The following is a 21,937-nucleotide window of genomic DNA, read 5'->3' on the forward strand; positions in this document are numbered from 1 at the left end:
TTTTCTTATGCTGATGAGATAATTACATTTAAAAGGCACTTTCAACAAGACAACAACTCCAAACGCACCAATAAGTGAACAGCATCATGACAACTTAATGATATGAAGAGGTCTGGCCAATTCTGGAACTTTAACCCATTAGAAAACCTGAGGGCTGGCTTCAACACGTTGTTTCTGAGCCAAAACCAAGAAATGCAGAGGTCCTGTGGAATGTAGTCCAATAGTGCATGTCCAGAATACATGTTTGTAAATCCCAGAGGATGATTGACTCTATGAGCAGCTGATTTAAAGCTTCTTTCATAGAACATGGTTCTGAAGCTAAATATTAATTCAGTAATTTGTAGAAAAACTAAATCATTTAGCATTTCATTACACAGGAAATGTTTGATTTTGAAAAGAATTAATGCGGATGCAGCTGTTTTCTTTTTTTGTTGTTTTGTTTTGATTTCACCAGTCTAACCTTTTTGCTCTCAAGGAATGAGTTTCATTCTAATGTTTTCATAGTGTATAACCTTTAGACTTTTGTGTTTATGTTTCTCTCTGGGGCAGTGCCTGTATTCTTTGTAGGAAAGCCTACAGTCTTTGGAATGATCTTTAGGTCTGTGTGCCAAAAACAGGACAGGTAAAAAAAAACAAAAGAGCATGCCCTGAAAGCACAATCAACAAAATAAGGCAAATTAACATCTTCCCAGACAAAAAGAAGTTAGTTAAGGCAAAAAGCTATTACAATACGCGCTTGATGAATGGACAATGGAAAAATGGAAGTTTACGTGAGCTACTATAAACATGAGAAACCGATGCAATGATCCAGGACACGTGTGACCAAAGGACAGGGAATCAGGACTAAGAAGTCAACACTAAAAACTAAGAACATTTAAAAAAGCAAAGTGGGTTTAGGCAAAAACAAAGGCAAGAACCTGAAGTACCAACAAAAATCTAAGTATTATTCAGAACAACACAAATCTCAGGAATCAAGTAAGGAAAGAAAAAGTCAAATTCTGAAACTCTCACCTGTCACCAGTTAATTGGAGAGTGGTGCAGTTTCTTTTATCTAGCTTCCCTAGAAATCCCTGCATGTAAGGTTAAAAACAAATGTATGTTGATTGCTACTTTTTTTAGGGTTTAAAACCGACCACAGAGGAGGGATCCTTCTTTTAATGCAAAGTCTTTTCTGTAGCTCAGAATATTTAATATCGCCTTGAAACTAACAGAGTGACATTCGTTAGTAATGTGGTTTAAATCCAAATGCAGCTTTACAAGGTAGTAAAAACACATTAAATAACATAAGATGCACCTATGTTGTAAAAAATTATGTAACTATGTGAAACATCACAGTCATGATTACTGTGAGCAAATGTGAATAAAATGTGTTGCAATTTATAAAGTATGCTGGCTAAAGTTTATGACTTAAAAGTGGATTTGTACTTCACAACTTTACTAGTATTGATAGGAATAAAAGTATAAAGGAATTGTAATAGTAGTAGTAGTAGAAAAGGTTGAGGAAGCATTTCACATTTTTTGTGTGTTTTTCTGCACCCCAAACACACATTATATCCAGCAGTCACAAGCATTGAGTTTCTATGAGTGATCAAAGATTTTTGTTGTTTTAACTTTTGACTTAAAAGCTATTAAAAATGAAGTTTTGAAAGTTATTATTTCAAGCCTCATGCAGCAAATAGATTCTCACCTTAGGATTGTGCCCAAGTAAACCCTACGCTTCTTCAGGGTAAAGTGTCCCGACTGTTTTGTGGGACTGCAGGGACTACTACAGGGAATCATCTTTTAGCCCTTGAAAAGTGAGGCTTTTCAAGGGCACATTCAAAAGTAAAAGAAATAGAAGCTGAGCTTGCATTTCCATAAAGACATTTATATTTAAATATCTTATTATTAGAATGTTTTCATTTAAAGAATGAAGAACCAAGGGATAGGAGGAGTGCGAGTCATGAGGGATGTCTTTGGAATTGGTATTCAGGTGATTGCAGGCAAAAATCTCTGCTGAGTTTGAGCAGATCCTTCAATACAATGCCAAAAAAACAAGAAATCTTGTTTTATGTTTAATTTGTAGCAAATTAAACAGGTAAAACAGATCATTCTGAAGATAAGTAAAAGTTAACTTTAGTAGAATGAGCAGCTAGACAACTAAAGACTTGAATAACAGGGAGAGGGTTTCATTTCACAATGCAATGATACAAAAATATTTTCAAAAAGCCTTCTTTGCTTCCAAATCCACAATTATACATGTGATTTTTAAAGTGACTCAAATCATTACACATGGTTTTCATGTGATTTCTACATGCAACATTGCTGGGATTTTTCTGTAAAGGTTGTCAGTGACGTAATTATTTTTGTCTTCTGAAACAATTTCTAATTTAGTTAGTTTATGCCGTTATTAGTCATGATGAGAAAATAGTGTGTCATTTCCAAGCTTCCCAGTTGAGTTTTGTGCCCTTGTGAAAGTCTTGATTGATGCTTTTCTGTGCCTTGATACCAGAAATTACTTGGAGGCATCATGTTTATTTCCAGTGATGCATGACAATAAGAAATAATTAGCAAATTCTTAACATTTTAGTATGATCCTGCTTTAAAAATTCCATGTGCGTTGCACAGAATTAACATAAACTTAATTTAATCAGTACTTTGCTGCTTTTGTATAAAATTTCAGAATTAATTGCACTATACTTACCCTTCCCTCTGTGCTTCTCCTTTCTCCAACTCCTGAATAACTCCAAGAAGAACCTTGATGGTCTCCTGGCTTGAGCTGATGAGATTCTCCATGGCCTGCAGCTGTGCTTTCATATCCTTGTCTCCAGATAAGGGTATTATCTGCTGGCTGCTCCCCAAGCCTGGAGCTTGTATGCCTCCTGGTGGAAAGCTCTCATCCCCCTCAGCAGTTCTCTGCAGTTTAGAGGAGGCTGACGCATGCCTCGTCCGACACTGCCCTTGCGACTGCACAGAGCATTTAACACTATGAGGAAAAGTCTGAGACTGCCGCTCATTTAGCTGTGCACCCTTTTTCCGTTTACAGCTCACCGAGGGACTACCTATGGCCTCCACTTGTGTCAAAGAGTTCCACGCTACAGGGCCAGTGCTCTTTGGCTTGTGTTCTGAGAACTCAGAGCCCCCCAGCTGGCGCTTTGAGGATGAACCAGGGTCAGTGTTGTCTTTGAGTAATCCTTTATGTTTAGTCCACTTCCCACACACTTGGTACTCTGGTTCATTTTTAGAAGATTGCTCACTCGAATGTCCCTCTTCTGTAAAACGTGAGGAGTCTGGATATGAAGATCCATCCACACAGTTGGCACTCGACAGCAAATCCTCTGTGCTGCTGCTGTCATCCATGTGATGAAGCAGGGCTTTTGTCTGTCCTATAATCTTACCCTTATACTTGGAGGATTCTCCAACCTGCTCCCCATCGTCTCCCCCTGTCTTTATGTCACTCAAAAAACCATTGTTTTGTCGTCTGTAATCTTCTACCATGGCTGTATGTTTAAATGTGTGTCCTTTTTTCCTCTCGAAAGGAAATGTTTTGTATCGCTTAGTGAGGTCTGGTGAGGTCTGGACACCAGTGCTCCTGGTTACATTTGGAATTGAGCGCCTAGCCGGCATGGTCATGTACTTTCTATGCGTTACCTTGCAGGAAATAGACCTTGAATGTCTTCCCCGCTGCTCTTTCTGAGCTTCACAGATATCTTTGAAACGTACTTGTAAGGCTTTGTTTCTCTTTTTCACCTCTTGCCCGCTTGAATCTGGTCCAGAGTGCGACGTGTGTGAAGGTCCCTCCTCTGAGTCTGAATCATCTGAATTTGACAAAACAATGCATGTGGTGTCCTCTTTGCTCACCATATTTCCTGAAATAAGAAGAAAAAGTAGTTTGAGTGTTGCATGTTACTTCATAAGCAAATGTTTATCTTTTTGTGAAATAGTGAATTTATGTTTATGGTTTGATGGAATAAAGACAAACTAAGTAAGAACCCTTGAAGTTTACAGCTGACCAACTCTGTAAAACCAGAGTTTGTCCTCATTTTGTTTCCTTTTTATATGTCTCTTTGAATTATAAAATTTGGTGTCTTTTGGAAACAACAGACTTTTGACACCACAGCAATTTTTTGCTAGATGTATCACATTTTTGTGTATTGGATGCTTACATGACATCAAAAAATATGAATACTTTGAAAACCTTTCCACATCTTGTCTTACTGAAACCAGAAATTTTGATGTATTTTCATGAAAAGATATAAAAATAAAAAAAACAGCAAAGACAGCATACATAATACGTATGCATGACACACATTTAAAATATATATCTATAAAGCATTTTTAAAAGTGGATATCTGCCTTTTTTCCAACCATACATGCATTTATGTTGGTCTATCACATAGAGCTGCTTGTGGAAAGAAGCCAGTCTGACCTAAGACTTAAACCTAAATACATTTGATCACCCACATAATCTTTATTTTCCGCTATGTTTTTATGGGAACACAAAACAGAGACAAAAGAGTTTTCTCTTCACCGCTGGCATTGTTGTTCTGTTCTGCTCAACTCCACAAACACTTATAGCCTTTGCCCATGCAGTGGCATCTCACAACGTAGCTTTCTTGCCAACCGTTTGATGATTTGCTTCGAGACCTTCCTGGAATAATAATTGCCTACACTGCCATCCGCGCTGGTTCTGCCATCATTTAAAATCTGTTTATAGTCGCCTTTGCACAACTCGGGTTAGGATGAGCGTTTGCTGTTAAAGTTGTCTAATACTGCTAAATCCGTTTGCTATTAAGATAACATGCAATATGAGCAGGTATAGCTACATGTGTGCTTCAGTGTATCATTAATTCATAGTAATGTTATTAATGTAATGTTATTACACTGTGACACATTTATTTTACTTATTAATGCTGTTGTGAAAGAGCAGTATTTACATGTCTGAAGCAGTACTGACTAAGATGATGTGGTCTTTGGGGATCCCTGCTGGATCACTGTAAAATCTGATCTCTCAGATTAAATCCTGAAGTAATTGGTACACCATTATTTCTGACATTGACATGAAAAAAAAATATATATACACATTAGATACATGTTCAGACTCAAATCTAGGAGCTCATAAGACGTTTTGCTTTGCTGCTTTTTATATCTTAGATGTATCTGAATTATTTCTCTCCGCTGTGCTACAGTACAATCAGCCACCTATTTTACTCCAGCATCCACTTGCGCTTCAACAAACCTTCTTAGCGTTTTCATGCCTTGTGAGCTGCTACGTAGAGTGTTCTAATGCTATATTCACCATAGTGGTTCGAGGTGTTTTGCTAAGAAATGGCTGGAGGGTGCTTGGTGCTTAGCCTCCTAGCTAAAGGTGTTTACTATATAATATATTCGTCCTGTGGTTAGAGGTACCCGCCAGCAGAAGAAATGGCCTCGGAGCAGCTGTGGCCCACACATGCTACACTCTACAATAATAACTGGTGTTGAGCTCCTCCATCTGTATCCACCTGTAGGCGCTGAAAGTCCCGGGGGGGAAATTTATTATCATCACTCCCTGGACCTCAGCTGTGCTGAGTGGAGTGGTGAGGTCAAAAACTAGACACAAAATATGAACAGTGCATGCTCAGTGACCACATTTTAAAGGGAGCTGGATGAATGGAATGACCTTAATTTCTGTTTAAAAAAAATAATAATAATACAAAAGAACATATACGGATCAATTAGAAAGCTGAAGAAACACTTAGCAACAAAGAGCTACTCCCCAGCACCCAAAGCATTATTTATTTATTACAAAAAATTGTAACATATTTAAAGGCTCATATCTCTGTTAATGGAGCATGATAAAGAGCTAGAACTGAAGTGCATTATTCATGAATCTATTTCCCGAAACACAAGTTACTTTAGTTTATGCTAAACGTCTAGGAATGTGTTTACATTTCAGTGCTAAAGTACATTGCTAAGTTCTACAAAAAAACAAAATAAAATATAACACTAAAAAATCCAGCAAATCTCAATCTTTGGTGTCAAACTCATTTTCCTTTTGGGCCAAACCACGATAATGGCTATCCTCAAGAATGTATTAATAAAACTGCCTATTAAACTGTTAAAATACTTTAACTTTCTCTGTATTTAATTAGTACTTCTTAAAATTAAATAATATTGAACACTGATATGATGTGGCACTATACAAATGAGAAATTATTTGATTTGACTAAAAAGAAAATTAAGCCCACAAACTGTTATCTTAAAGTTTTATTTTTGTGATCTTCTACAGCTTTCAGGGCCACATAAATAGCTATAGCGGGTCACTATCATCTATTATGTTCCAGATCCAGATGCAGATTTCAAGGTTAAGATCAGCTGAGGCCAACCTGACTGCCAAGTGGAAGAGACCTGAAGACAGCACCGCAAGCTCCTATTGTTGCAATTCTTTTAGACAAAAGCACTTACATCATGGAGCAAGAAAAAGCTCTTGTGTAAGTCAGTTGTCTTTACAATTAATGAATCATGAAGAAAACTGAGCTGAATTATCAAAGAGGTAATGAATACGTTAGTTGAGCACTTTGGTAAACTCCTCAAACAGAAAAGATCCTAAAAAGTTCAAAATGCAGTTAGCATGAGGCACTATGCTTACTAATTGGACCTAAACATGTTATTCATCATTGCACTTTGTATTCTTTAGTTATTTTGTCATGTCTATTGACATGCAGTTTCCATTGCTACACTTTTATTTACAAATCAATTCTTGGTATGTTGCCATCATACTCATCTTCCTATGTCACCCAAACACATCAGTCACAGCCTCAGATCCCAAGACATCTTCACTCTCTGTGTTCCCTCAGTCTGTACAAAATAAGGGGGAGGCAGTTTTATCTTTCTCCGCACCATTAGCATGTAATCATCTCCAAAAGGAAACTAAACTGTCTGGCTCCTTTGGGGGCAACTTAATATGCGGGTAAAAAATATCATGCTTTTGCTTGATCATAGTGTTACAATCAATTATTATTTTAGACATTTTGGAATTTTTGTACTGTTGTTTTACTTTTCTGATTGTATATAATGTTGGAACATGTTGCAAATTAAGGTCAAACAAAAGTAAAAGTTGTAGAACTCCAGAGCGATAATGATAACTCATCAACACATTTGGTATCATAAAACGGCTACAAAAAGCCACTCATAGACAATTCTGATAAGTTATGTCTTTTATGCTGTCACCCATACCTAAAAAAAATAAAATAAAATAAAACATTTCTGACTCAGCTGGTAGGAAGTATTTCCTATTTCAAGTGCAAGAAATATATCAAGCAGCATGAGGAAATGAAATGATGTCTGATATGGTTGAAGGGAAACACCAGAAAGAGCTGGTTAATCATTTTCATATGACAAGACAGCACGCGATAAATAAACCCCAATGAATCATTTATAACCACACAAAAGCAAGCTATTCATGGGGTTGCTGCTCCCCCGAAAGTAATTATGTTCTATCATCCCGTGACATTGTAAATCCATCAATGTGATTGTTCTGATGAGACACTGACACCGAAGAGATGTTTTCCTTACTGTCCATTTTACCATCTCTTAGAAAGTTATAAAAAGATGACTAGATTGCCAATTATGTTAATTTCTAATATGTAGGACATTTACAAAAATAAAGCTTAGTCAGGATTGTTTTAAAAGGATGCGCGCTCTTTGATGTTGTCCAACCAAACTGACTTTGTTCTTTGCAACTCTGTTTGTTTTTGCATTCATGTGTGGGTGTTTTTGCTTTCTTTTTTTTTCATATGGCAGCTCTGACTACGAGAGGGAAGAAACTAAAAGGAAGTGTTGGTGTTGTGGGCCTTGTATTCACCTTTTCAAAGAGACACCTTTCCCGGCATCTTAAGGCGCGCCCGCTCACACGAGACATAAACACACACAGAAGCAGAACCGGAGCAGATAACAAAAGGCAGGGGACTGTAAGTTTTGCACGACTCCTGCCTTGTGGATCACGGTGCAATCTGCCCCTGCCAACCCAACTCTTAGCTCGTACTTTTGAAGGCACCGTATACATAATGTCTTGAAAGAACACTGGTGTTTCCAAAAATTATTTTTACATTTTATCATTTGACAACCACAAAACTTATGCTACTGGGATTTTTTGTTATGGACCAATAAAAAACTCTGAAGCGAATGAAAAGTGCTACATAGGTTCCAATGTGTTTTGTAAATAACAATCTCAATTGTGTGGCATGCATATGTATTTGTTTTCCTTTTCTTTGATTACCTTGAAAATTTTTTATTCAGCCAGTTGCCTTCAGGTAAGTTACTCTAAATAGAAATAGAGCTGTTCAGTGAATATCTCAGTGTGAAGATCAGAAATGAGACCAAAGAAAAAAACCAGACGGTTCAGTTGGGAAGTTGAAAGCAGTGTGAGATCGTCCTAAGCTTTGAACGTACTACAAAGCACACTTTAATCCACCATGTCAAAATGTAATAAATTTGGACCAACTGCAAACCTACAGATGCATTGGTGTCCATCTATACCAGGTCCAGCTGAGACACCAATAATAAGAGAAGCAACCACAAGACACATAATTTCTCTGGAGGAGCTGCAGAGATCCACAGCTTATGTGGGAGAATCTATGAACAGCACAGTTTTTGCACACTCCATTAGCCTGGCTATTATGTTGGCCATTCTTCCAAATACTGAATTAACATTAATGGTTCAGTTTAGCACCTCTCGCTTCGCAGTGTGGGATGGTTGTTTACCTCGCAAGCAATTTCCAGCAAGTTTCATAGCGTCGAACTGGTGCATTAGATATGTCATGGCTAAACGTTAGCCACAGGGTAAAATTTAAAACCTTAACAGAGTCCAACCAGCCGTTTCTCAGTAGCTGAGAGTTCAGAGCATTTGTACGAAACACAGTATAGAACAAGGAACTGGTTTTTACCAGGCTAACGCCACAAACATCTGGCCTTAATTAAAGTGTCAATTGTTGAATTATTGACAGGAAGCACATAAACCCTCTCTGTAGTTTGTCAGGAAACTATAGAGCTGTAAGATTGATCTCTGGTCAATGTACATTCTAAAATTAATCTAGAACTAATTGGCCTCAGCAACAAAGCTCTTTAATACAATACTATGGGCTTTAAGCATACATATTTATAGCACCCTGTGATATTCCTATAAATTATTCTTTGGGTTATTTTATGTTTCACTGATTACATATTTCTGGTGTTGTGTGAAGAATACACAACATATTTTTGGTGTAAATGAAGGTTAATTAGTTATAATAAATAAAGCTACTCCACATTCCTCATAAACAAAATCTGATCCCTCCATATATGCCATTCATAGTGAAGTGTGACATAATTACATCATTATACAAGTTATGTTTTTAGATGTTAGATGTTTTATTTCCACTTAGAGGTTTTAGCATAATAATTTTTATTTTATTTTCTCACTAGCTTAATGACTTTGTTCAACAAACGGTTGAATTATCTTTTTAATAAACTTAAATAAAGAAGAAACGTCGTCGGTACATATATGTGTTGTATCTTTCATGTTTTAAAAATTAAGCCTTATCAAATAGTTAATCATAAACAACAACTGACAACTGAACCAGTTTTGGCTATTGTTTTCTTCATGGTGCCCCGACATAGTAATTTCAATTTAATTTACTAGTTTTATAAATAATTACCCTAAGCAGTTATTTATTGCTAATCTTAGCTGAGACATGACTTCTTCTAGCACAGCACTTCAAATTTGATGCTCACAGCCACTCCTTTTCCAAACTGACTAAGCGTGAGGCATTTTGAAAATAAAAAATTATTTAAATGTGTAAAGCAATTGAAAGCATACTTTAAAAGACCTGCAGTGACGGGTGGTTCTAAAAAGGATTGATTCACATGTGTAATTTAGCAATTATGCACAATTTTATGTTGCTCTGTTACGAAAGATCACAATATATGCATAACCTATTGTGGTTCTGATGCAACAAAATATGAAAATATTTTAAGACTTATGATTACTTGTCCACAACTCAATATTAGAAGCCAACTGTTAGTCTCAATTGTAGCCATACTTCAGGAACTGCAATACTTTAAAGCCAGAAAAGGCATGTATGTACATAAATGAACCAGATCATGCTCATAAAAAAAAAAAAAAAAAAAAACAACACTATGGTACCCCATGACTTTACATAGAGTGGTTTTGAAATCCAGAGCAGATGAATTTTGTTGCCATGGGATGGTTGCTTGCTATGCACTTTGATTTGTCAAGTTGCTTGTTGAAGTGGTTACACAGATTTAAAAAAAAAAAAATGTTCAAGGCTGATTCACAGGAGATTATACTATTTCACACTCAGAAACTCCAATCTCACACCAGTGAAAAGGAAATCACATTTGCAGGAAGTCTTCTTTGAGCACGTGTGATTTCCTTATGCACCCATGTCACACGTAAAGAAGCTAAACGACAGTTCAACAAAAAAAAAGAAAAAAAAAAAGAAATGGAGGAAAGCCCCTTAATGACTTAATATTGTTGGAAGTCAGATACAGCGAGAGCGTGAGAGACTATTATGATACGTGGATGTAGTCAGACTGTTTAAAGAGAATTTCCTTTTTTCCTCCTCAGATGCCTTCTTTTCTCCTCCTCCTCACAGCAAGCGATCTCTGCTAATGACCTGAGGTCCTTCCCTGATTTGGCCCCAGCTATCCAAAGGATTATGAATAATGCATTGAGTCTAAAATTGCAAAAGTAATCCTCTGAAATCTCCTCATGTACCCTGACAGACCATGTTGTCTGCTCCAATTGCCCCTCAGTTCTTCAAACTGCAGTGCTGAATGTGTGTGTGTGCTTAGGGTGATAAAGCATCTTTAGCCACAGCAACGTCATCCATTATTGTGGCCAGAATGCTGTAGAAACATATCTATTTATGAGGACATTTAGTGTTGGCCTGGATCAATTCTCAATGCAATAGCAAGCCTGCAACAGTGCTGAATCATGATTTTTTCCTCATCACGAACCAGAGGAAATTGATGCAGCTTTGCTTAGTTCAGCTTGTATTCCCGTCTGGTTGCATCAACATAATAAATACTGAACTGTATCACTAGGATATTTACATAGCACTGTCTAGCCTCTCTCATTAATGGTTAAGTAACGATAGTGGCCAAAAACTTAATATTCTCACAGCATGCTGAACGCCTCAAAAGCACGACTTTGTCTTGAGTGTTTCAGTTCATTGTCTTGGTAAAATGCTTTAAGACATTTGTTTATTCAAATGGAGAATGCTTCTTTGTCCTTATGCGAATCATCTAATATGCATTCTGCTGTGCACTGACTAGTCTTTGCAGAGGGAATCTTTATCTTACTTTGTTGCATTAATTTCAGTGACATTACACCAACCTTTCACCGGACTGGCAATTTAAGGAATCTGATGACGGAGTGCATCGTATCCCCTTCTTCTCTTGTACATGATCAGCATGTACTACGTTTTGCGTGGTTGCTCCAGTGTGGGGTTCGTGCAGCAATTAGATTGCGCCCGTTGCAGTGATATATTTCCCCTACATACTCGGTTCAAAGCAGTGCCAACTGTAGCTTTAAGAGAAGACATGCACATCATCTTCATTCCAGCTGTTGCTTAGAGCTATATGTATCTATCTGGGCTGCAAGCAAGACCTGTGAAAGTTTGCTTTATGACTTTATTAGCTTTAAACATTTATCTCTGAGTTGCAGTATCCATTACGGGGGGTCTGGGATGAAATAAGCTTCAATCTCCTTAGTCTTGAATGAGAGCACAGACTGTGAAATAGATCCTTTAGGACAGTCGGCTCAAAATGTAGATATGGGAAATGATTCCCCCCTCTCCTCCCTATAAAGTACCACCTTTAAGGAGGTCATGGATAAGTAAAGCAAAGAGCTATTAACTGATATATTTAAATGTATTCTTAGTTGTGTACATTCAGATGAATGCACATTTAGCAAGCTCATACTAACCACATAATTCTGAACAGGAGAGTGCACAATATTAGGTAGTAAATGAATGACCTGCAAAAAGGAGAGGGGCTTTGGGTGGAGGCAACAGCTGAGACCAAAGACAAGTGCAGCCTTGTGTGTAATGCTTTACCCTAGAGTCCTCCAGATCAAACATGTTAGCCATGATAAGTCTGAAACTAGCTTTCATCACATTTGAGCTCAAAAATCACATCAGGAGATTTCTGTAGTTCACAGAACTTGATGTAAAAAAAAAAAAGAAAGAAATCAGGTGGAGGGTTTCTCCTACAGTAGATTCTCTGTCTGCTACAGTTGAATACACAATAGTCTATTAGTGAGCTCCCATCAATATTCTTCTCTATCAAGCCCTGGCAATCCACAAGTATACCAATCTCGATAATCAGCCTTTGCCTCAGACGCTGCAGGTCTGTCAGCAGCTACAAAGACATGCATCATGTTGAGTTGATATTAATCAAAGTCAAATGACTCTGCCACTCATCATTTTTCCTCATTTGGCTGTGAAGGAAAATCTATACCTGTCTTTGTTTTTTGAGAGTATCTGTTTAATCTTCAAATGTCTTTCGGCAAGCATTCCTCTTCTCTATCTCAACAAGATTTGTCATAAAAATTGAGTTTAAAAGAAATCTGTTAAATTATTGTGGATGTTTCTTCTTTACACTTTCATCTAGTTGCAATTTTAGTAGTCAGAGCAAATAACTCTTACTGCAGTGCACAAGAATATGTGTGCAACTCCCAAAAACGCATGCAAGAAAGTGTCTTACCTTGGAAAACAGATCAAAGGTGAAAAGGACAAGGAAGCTCAGATCCCCTGTAGATCCGTTGCTCATCCATGAATTTGCCGGGTGCCAGGGTGCCGTCCAGCCTCTGGAGCAGTATTCGCAGGGCAGGGGAGGACCGAGAGAGAGGCAGCCAGTGCAGTGACAGCTGGAGTAGTTGTAGCACATCCGGCAAAGATTCAGGTTATCGAGATGGGAGAGGGGGGAAAGCAGACAGACATCGTCTCCAATGCACAGTGATATATCCCCCCCTTTCTTCCTCTTGCCTTTTTACTCCAATCTCCTCCTCCCCCTCTGCTCTCCCTCAAACACCTTATTCAAGCATCACTGACACTCATCCACTCTCATCCCCGCACTCACCAGGAACAGGCACTCACACACACAGCGGAGATCTCCATCTCACATTGCTGCTGTTGCTGCAATCCCTGTGCACTCAGGATTCAGTGCATGTATGGCGTGTGCGTGCGTGTGTGTGTGTGTGTGTGTGTGTATGTGGGCAGAGCAGAGAGAGGGGTGGGCTTGTGGGTGGGTGGAAGGGGAAGGAGGAGGAGGTGGAGCAGGGAGGGGTTGGTACGCAAGCTGCTGGGGAAAGTCCGGAGTTGGTGAGCCGCATCGTCGGCGAAGACCCCCTCAACTTGTCCTCCACAGGCTGGCTCCCCTGACACCGAGCTGTTATATAATCTGAAGGGCTTCGGGAAATGGCAGAGAGGGGGAGCTGAGAAATAATAATGCATTGTGTTTTTAATTGGATGTCTTCTGCCCTCCTGTTACTTTAGTACATCTGACACATTGTTTATTAGAAGTGATGAGGATGTGGGGGGATGAACTGAGCAAAAGAAAAGGGTCGCATTGCCGCTTCATAGAAGGAAGAGAGAGAGGAGACAAAAGCGCCAGCAGGGCAGAAGTGTTAATGAGAAGATGAGACAGAACAGAGAATGAAATGACGAGATTGAATAAAGGGAATTGTAAAAGAGAAAGAAAAAGGCAAAGGGAGAAGAAGTAGGGAAACGAGGCGATTTTTTGTTTCTCGCTTAGTTTTTCATTAAATCTAACGTTTGACCAGTCAGCCTTTTTTATAGTCCTTTTCATATAATGGACTGTATTTTGTGAGTGTTAAAAAAAATATCAAAACAACTGCGACTTTTGTAGATTAAACAAAAGATCATATCGAGATAATTTCCCCCCAAAGCAGAGAAAGGACATGAATCTCGATAAAACTTTGGAAAAGAGATGTGCCTGTGGATCTCAGGTGTGTAGGAATTAATATGTAAAACTTCCTAAACATAAACAGGTATTTTTAAAATTTTTGCTTAATTTGAAGCCAAAGGAAAGATTTTTAGATGGGAGTAATATGTTCACATGTTTTTTTTTTATTTTTTTATGTTGGTTAAAGAGCAAGCACCAGGATTCTGGTTATTCAAACAATTTTTTGATAATTCAAGAAAACGTGCATTTCTATAATCCAGCCTTCCAGAACTAAAAGCATGCCTAATTTATGGATTTTCATGGATTCATCTGAAGATAAAAAAAAAAAAAAATGGGCCAAGTCATCCACATTGAAAAGAATAATTTCTGCTTATGTGTTGATGTATCTTCAAAACACTGGGCAATCAGTATTTCACTTTAGTAAGGTAGTTCACAAGATTACATATGAAGTTAACTTTAGCAGCAGAAAAAGAAATGTACAACTGTATATCACCAGCATATAAAGAGGAGGGTATACTTTTCTGTCTAGTAGCAAAGCAAAATTAGAACATATACGACAGACACAGACCAAACATGTATGTGATTAAATCCTCCATAATGATTTGATCACATCTGAAATTCTACTAGCAATATATGAAGACAACTAGTTGAGAATATCACCCTTTAATACTTTATATTGCTTAAGACACCTGAGGTCATGGAGATTGAGATGCAAAGGTTTCTAGTTGTCCAGGGAAACTTTTGAATCACTTGTAACTTTAACAAAGGCTGTTGCTGTACTGTGGTTTATCTTAAAAGCAGAACGGTATGTATCAGAGAATCCGTTTTGAGATATCCAGTTGATGTATAATCTTTTTAAAAATATGCTTCAGAACTTGCAAGTATTTTTTCCCAGTTTGTACAAGAGATAGATGTTAAATATGTCCAAAATACAAAACAACTACATTTGTTTGGACAGCCACTAAATATTTTCATAATGCCATAATATTTAATTTTAAAATGTGAAAGGCAAAGGCAAAACCATCACATATATTGTGTTCAGCTAACATAAATAATCTAAGTCATACTTAGCAAATGTCTCTAGTTATAGTCCATCAGTAGCATGATTTAATTTAAAGACAGTTGTTGAGAACGGAAAGGTTTTAATTAATTGGGTGCCTGTCTGTTAGATATACAAGGTGATGGCTCTTCTGGTCCCTCTTCATTTTCTGCTGCACCAGAAAGTTTATTAGCAATTTTATGAGACCCCATTCAAGCTGGACATTACTTTAACTACAGTGCTTTCCTTTGGGGGTGACCATGACTTATGCATAGAATTTGTAAGTCTGGATCTACTGTTGTGGCATTATCACTCTTTTGCAACTTTTGACAGGATGATTAGCTTTTTTATTTTTTATTTTTTATTTATTTATTTTTTGCATTTCTGCTTTGAACATGAAACAGCGCCAAAAGTTCTTTAAATCTAAAATGTACAACAACCATAATGTTTGGACATGTGTCAATATGGGTTATGAAGATACCTATACTAGCAAGATGTCTAGTGACTGTGTTAAAAAAGGCAGCAGTGGAAACAACTGAAAGTCTCACTTCTTGACACATTTTTTTTTCTTTGCTTAAAATTGTTGTTTCGCTGAAATAACATAGCAACTGAAGCATTATTATGCTATTCTGTAAATGTGCTTACGGTTAATTTTGTGTTTTTGTACATGCTATGTTCTATCTTTGTGAGTCTTCCTGCTTTAATTTTCTGTCACTTCGCTGCAGCTGCACAGAAATATCCCCTTTGTGGGACAATAAAAGATATTTCCATTTTATTTTGCAGCCTTCCAGACTAAAGTCTATTGTTGAGTAGCTGACACATCACACAAGCTATCTTTTGTAGAAGTGACTTTCACTGTATTGTTTCCGTGTACCTCAGCCCCGTGTTGTTCAAAAATTGAAACTGATATTTAGCTTAATTTTTGGGGTTTCCATATAGAACCATAGCACTGAGAAAAACATGAGCATAACATTTAGTGGAGTACATTTTTACTCAGCCCAAAGTAAAAAAAAAAGAATTCAGTAAGTAAAAACAATGTTAACAACCTTGGGATTTGTGAATAAGCTTCATCACAGAGAATGACTCAGCAATTCACTTCCATTGTCAGGTCTTGCTGGATTTTTTTTCACCATGGTAGCTTATAGCTCCATTAAATTGTATCCCAATATTTGGTTTTAGTTAACACAAAGGCAAAATATTGTCACAATTTCCCATTTATTTCAGCTGGCTCACCCCTGCTTTCCTCATATCTATTTAGCCTACATTAAGGTCTTTCTCCAATGTTTCCACTATCAATGCTGATGCACAGCGTTAACTGCAAGACCACTGAAGCAAGTCGATACGTGAGGAAGCACATTAAATCCAGACAGCTTGAGGTGATCTGAGTGTGGGATGTAGAAAAATACAAGAAAATGAACTGGTGAGCTGAAAGATTTTGAAGTTTTAGGGCAAATTAATGTCCTCTCATATTAAAAATATTTTAGTAATACTACCAAGACAAAGTCGCCCCTCTTATGGAGCTATCAGAAAAGCTTTGGCCAACAATGAATGCAGTGAATGTAACAAATTCCCCCCTAATAATCATTACCATTAAAATCATGCAGACAAATGATAATAATGGACTGCAGACTAGACAAAGTACAAGTATAAGCCTTTTAATGTGCAGAACTGGCACAATCTTGCTAACTTTAGCTAAAGAGTCAGCAGTTGACTATCATTAAAATGTTTGTCTTTTTTTTGAGATGAGCCTCTCACATTGGAATTTTCTTTTCAGAAAACTATATTGTTCTATAGTATTTACCATCAACTTTTAGGGTTAATACTATATGACAATTATAGGCACGGGTAATAGGTTCTGTAAATATAAATACTTTACTATTTTTCTTTTTCTATTTCCATACGTATTCAGACCTGGAAAGTACTTGTGAGACTGCTCATTGTGAGAGGAATCTAGCAAGACATAAAAATGATGAAAAGTAAATACTTATTGTCACATTTAGTATGTAGGCTCATTTCAGAAGAGGCTCTGAAGAACCCTCGCCCCTCTGGACGAGCCCCCACTTGCAAACCCCCATCCTAACTTTGAGAACTACTTCTCTATCTTAATGAACATTTTAGAATAAAGGGAGAGGTTTTCTCTTATTCAGGGTCAACAATTTGAGTTCCAAAAATGTGTTGTTTTCCTTCTAAAAGGGGTTGAGAACCAAAGCCAGAACAGAGATTTGCTGACTGCTACCTTATTGATTTGATTGTCTGTTTTTCTCCCAGCTCCGCCTGTTCATAGACTGATGTCAAGCTTCTCACTGCTCCCACAGCATGCATGGAAATTCCCCCTGCCAAAAAAAACTCAACCCCCGATCCCCAGTCACAACACCAGTTAAATCTCTATGTGCTTAATGAGTGGAACAACACTGATTTGACAAGTGCAAAAATCCTCCCTCTCCCCTTCACTTTCCACAATCCCTTCTCAACTACGCTCTTTATTGACCTGCCAAGGTCTGTGAGGGGAGTGTCCAGATTTATGCAAAAAAACAGTCCTACTTCTTGCCGATGACTGTCAGCTTAGTCGTTCATTACAGTTGGATCCCAGAGGACAACTTGAGCCTCTGAGCCACTGCAGACAGATTCAAAGTGCCTCAACGAGGTGTAAATGTGCAAGCAAGAAAACAGCAGATACTGCATTTAAAAGACTCATGGAAAATGCTAGGTTTCAGAAACAAACACTGTTCCCTTTCTTTTCTGGTAATATTTTGGGTCTCTACTGAGTTCTCAAACATCTCAAGGGTAAGGAAAGTGTACTCTGCCAAACGCTTTCTCAGATCCACACATGATCCCCAAGTAAAAAAAAAAAAAGAAAAATAACTCAGCATTAGCATATGAAACAGTCAACGTTGAAAACATACATTTTTATCTTTTATCTAAATTATTCATGAAGAATTTCCCACTGTATGCAGGAGACACATAGGGATGATAGCTGGATTTAGCCACAAACATGAATAAACAAGGGTTTTATCCTATTCCCAGGGCACCTGCTGGAAAAAGGAGAAAACTTTGTGCGGCGCCTGCAGGAAACAGAACTGCCTAAACCTGCTCTTTTGCTTCAAAGATGTGGAGCATATTGATTGTATCTGATGACATTACAACAGATGGCAGATTTTAGTCATGCTGCTGGGGTGGCCAATGGCATAGCAGTGCCACAGTTGGTCCACCACTGCAGACAGTAATAACTGTTGAATAAATTGCCATGACACTTTCTAAAGATGTGCCCTTAGGATAAAGCCTATTAACGCAAGCCACTCTCTTCACTTAAATGTGGCACTATAAAGGCAGACTGACATTTTTGTTCTTGAAAAGTATTTTAACCCTCCTTTTATGTTCGTTTCTGAGGTACAGCAATAATGTTCGTGGGTCAATTTGACCCGGGGAGTGTTTAAACATGCAATAGTGTCAGAAACCAAAAAATTCCTCCAAAACATTTTTGTATCTGATTATTGACTCCAATACTAACCATTTTAATCAATATTTGTGCAATGGTGTTTTTTTATTTCTCAGAAATTAAGGATCAGTGACGACAACCTACTCATTTACTCATTTGGACTTAAAAAATGGAATTTATATTGTTTATGTCCACTAAAAAAAAAAAAACTGGACACAAAAAAGTAATAATTTCCTTGAAATTGATCTTTGGTAAATTTTTTATATTACACTTTATTTTTTTAACCCTCCTGTTTTGTTGCCTCTCTGCCTTACTCATTTATCTTGATATTAATTATCTGGTCAATTTGACCCTGAACAGTATGTGTGTCTCAAGTTTAATTATGAAGATCACCCATTGAAAAAAAAAAAAAAAATGTAATCTAAATTATAGTTTGACACAAACAGTATCTATGTCAAAAGTAGATGTACACAGTAAAAAACGAAGTGTCAATTTAACACCTATAGAGTTGAATTTAACTCCGTTTCAGATAACATTTGGTCCCACTCGAAAATAGTGTAAAATGTACTCTATAGCCAGTGTCAAATTTTCAGAGTTAATTTTACTCATTTTAGTGTCAAAATCAACAAGTCAGTGAGTCAAATTATTTAACACTATTGTTTGTTTACACTCTTCAGAGTAATATTGTTATTTTATGGAGTTAATTTTACACTAAATTTACTTACAAATTTACACTTTATTGTGTTGTTGTTTTTTCCTTTCTAGTTTTTTTTTACACATATACTATATAATGCTAAATTTTAGCATTGTATGGCTTTTATAAAATCTACCAATCACAATAAACACAAAGTTTTAAGTTCACAGTGACAACATTTATTCAACTTTATGATCCAGTGACATAATTACTGTAACAGTGTCAGTTTAACCATCTTCAAAACAATGTTCACCAAAGATAGCAATACGGGACAAACAAAAAGAGCAGTGTCATTTGCTTCATATGACATTTGTATGTCAAAGGGCTTCGGATAACATAGATGGTTGACATCAAACACAACAAAACCTTGCATCATTTTAGTAACTTCATAAGCATGAAAATGTTCATGAAAAGATACTGTACATAAAGGCAATGTAAGCAGCAACAATTTGTCTTTAACTATGAACACAGACTTGATCTGGTAAAAGACAGGCATTTCAAATAAATAAATAAATCAATAAGTTGGTCAAGGGAGCACTGTATGACGTACCAAACACATAATGGGTCTTAAAGAGCTCATCAAGAGCTCCAACTGAACATGTTGCCTTACATGGAATAGCATAGTTGTCAATCACAATGAAGAATGGGTGAATACTGCTTTGGATGGATCCCTGGCCAAGGAGGTAGGGCTGGGTACGATGGGTGATTTTGTCAAGATGCTGCTGCACACTGGTTCCAACCTATATAAAAAAAAAAAAATAAAAACATGACAAAAGTATTTAGTGACAAATTTCTGAATGAAGATCAGACAGAATAAAATTTTGAATTGTAAAAATGAAGAGACTGAATTCTGCTTTTTTTTTTTTATCTTTAAGCAACTGTTAAGCAGTACCTTTAGAAATCTGATGAGGTGATCCACTGCTTGAGATGCAGACATCTTACTCGGCCTCTTTCGTCCTTGTGCAGATGGTGGTAGCAGATGCAGCAGAAGCAAAATAGCAGACATGTCACTATCCCAACCTATAGACCAACAGCTTCATGTTACTATCATCAAACATATGAATTTGTCATAATTACCTAGAAGACCAACATACCGTTCTCAGCTTCAGCAGCCAACTCTGCATTCCGCAATAAATCCAAAAGCTCAGTGGTGGGTACCAGGCCATGGCTTTCCTTTATAACCTTGGATTTGAGACTGGTGGGCCACTTCTCCAAAACTTTATCGGCAGTGCCTTCGCCAAACAGGAGTCTGAAATCTTGTTCTATCTGAAATGCATAAAAAAAAGAATTTCACACAGTAATAAGACAGTAAATGGCCTGTACTTGCACAGTGCTTTATGAAGTCCAGAGGACTCCAAAGTGATTTACACCACATTTAGTCATTTACATGCTGATGGTGGTGAGCTACATTGTAGCCACAGTTGCACAAGGGAAGACTGACATAAGCAATGCTGCCATGGGCTTGTGCCACCAAGCCTTCTGAACACCACCAGCAGGCAAGGCAGGTCAAGTGTCTTTCCCAAGGACATAACAATTTAGAAAGAGTTGGGGTTCAAACTGGTGATACACAAGTTACAGGACAAACTCCTATGACTGTTGCCACTAAGTATTTTAGTAGTGTAAGAGATAAAACTGTCTTACCAGTCCTGGTGTCTCCAGAAATCTTGGAAAGACAGAGAAGACATCTGCTGCTTTCTTTTCATCATTGACCATTGAATGACGGTAATGGAAGGTAGCCTTCATCTTCTCACGGACAGTGTCATCATCAGCAGAGTGTTTCAAAACAGCAATAGCTGCTTCCACTTCCTCATCTGACAGCACTTTGTCAGCAGTGAAAACCCTGGATTGACCATGGCCTGGTCCACCACCTTAAAAAGAAAGTTTCTAACTCCCAGCCACAGATTTTACATTACTTTACATATATACTCAATATTGAGAAAACTTACTTTTGGGAGATTTGCTACCTGAGGCACCCCTTTCCTCTGCAGTTTTTCTTTGAATAGTTTTTAAACGCCAAGCAAGGTATCCTGAATCTCTGGATCATAGTAATGCTCCTGTCAATAAATACAAGCAGACTTACCATTCCCTAAACATCTTTGAAGGTAAATATATATGCTTAATGTTGCTAAAACCGTTTTACTCACATATCCATGTTTTGAAAACGGGTCCTCCAGATAGGGAAATAGGGCAACGATCCCTGAGCATACATCACTCTGACACTTTTCTGCTGGAAAAAGAATAACAAAATAAACAACCATGACAGACATAGTTTAATAGTTAATAAATATTATTCAAAGATAATGCCATTTGAAAACTGAGTTTATATTCCCGATACACTTGAACATAATCAATACAAGCAATATGCCGCCTATTAGCTGCTACATCCATGATGCTAACCATGCTAACATGACTCGGTGGGTGCTACGACCCCGAAGTACCCACGGAATCTGGGCCTTTGGCAAAAGGCAAAGTGATTAATACTATTAAAATTTACAACAGTTACGTGTTCTTACCTTGAAAGCCTTCGGGAAAAAAAACAGCTAATATTTCGAGGTGGACAACTTGTCTAGCATAGGGCTATCCCTCGGCTCTCGTTCTAACACAATACCGCTTTCTCCCGCTACCCTGAAAGTGAACAACGGAATAAAACGGGTATAAAAATTAGGAGACACGGAAGGGTTTTTCACCACGAACAAACTAAGTCATGGTGCCAAAACCATTTGCTACTCTAGTACTCCCGCATAATAGTTGCGAACATATTTAGTGGATAGCAACAGAAGCTATATTATCGTTCTTCATCACAATTAATATCAAAATA

The 21,937-nt window shown here is 37.5% G+C and overlaps 2 protein-coding genes across 2 annotated transcripts in view; both read right to left on the reverse strand.

The window, feature by feature from the left end:
• insyn2ab (inhibitory synaptic factor 2Ab) overlaps positions 1 to 12,991 on the reverse strand; it is a 31,181-nt gene extending 18,190 nt beyond the window's left edge. The window contains exons 1-2 of the mRNA XM_044136774.1: positions 12,730 to 12,991; positions 2,684 to 3,848 (exon numbers count right to left, since the gene is read on the reverse strand). Of these exons, the coding sequence (XP_043992709.1) occupies positions 2,684 to 3,843 (1,160 nt within the window). The 5' untranslated portion in view covers positions 3,844 to 3,848; positions 12,730 to 12,991. The remainder of the gene's footprint in view (positions 1 to 2,683; positions 3,849 to 12,729) is intronic.
• A 5,920-nt stretch (positions 12,992 to 18,911) lies between these two features.
• LOC122842687 lies at positions 18,912 to 21,117 on the reverse strand. Its single transcript, XM_044136776.1, has 5 exons — positions 21,066 to 21,117; positions 20,761 to 20,987; positions 20,214 to 20,385; positions 20,012 to 20,139; positions 18,912 to 19,859 (listed from the first exon to the last, which is right to left on the reverse strand). Exons 2-5 carry the CDS (start codon positions 20,860 to 20,862, stop codon positions 19,617 to 19,619), a joined length of 645 nt encoding a protein of 214 aa, XP_043992711.1. The 5' UTR covers positions 20,863 to 20,987; positions 21,066 to 21,117; the 3' UTR covers positions 18,912 to 19,616.
• Positions 21,118 to 21,937: the final 820 nt, after the last annotated feature.

The sequence above is a fragment of the Gambusia affinis genome, linkage group LG13, assembly GCF_019740435.1.
Source record: "Gambusia affinis linkage group LG13, SWU_Gaff_1.0, whole genome shotgun sequence".
NCBI lineage: Eukaryota > Metazoa > Chordata > Actinopteri > Cyprinodontiformes > Poeciliidae > Gambusia > Gambusia affinis.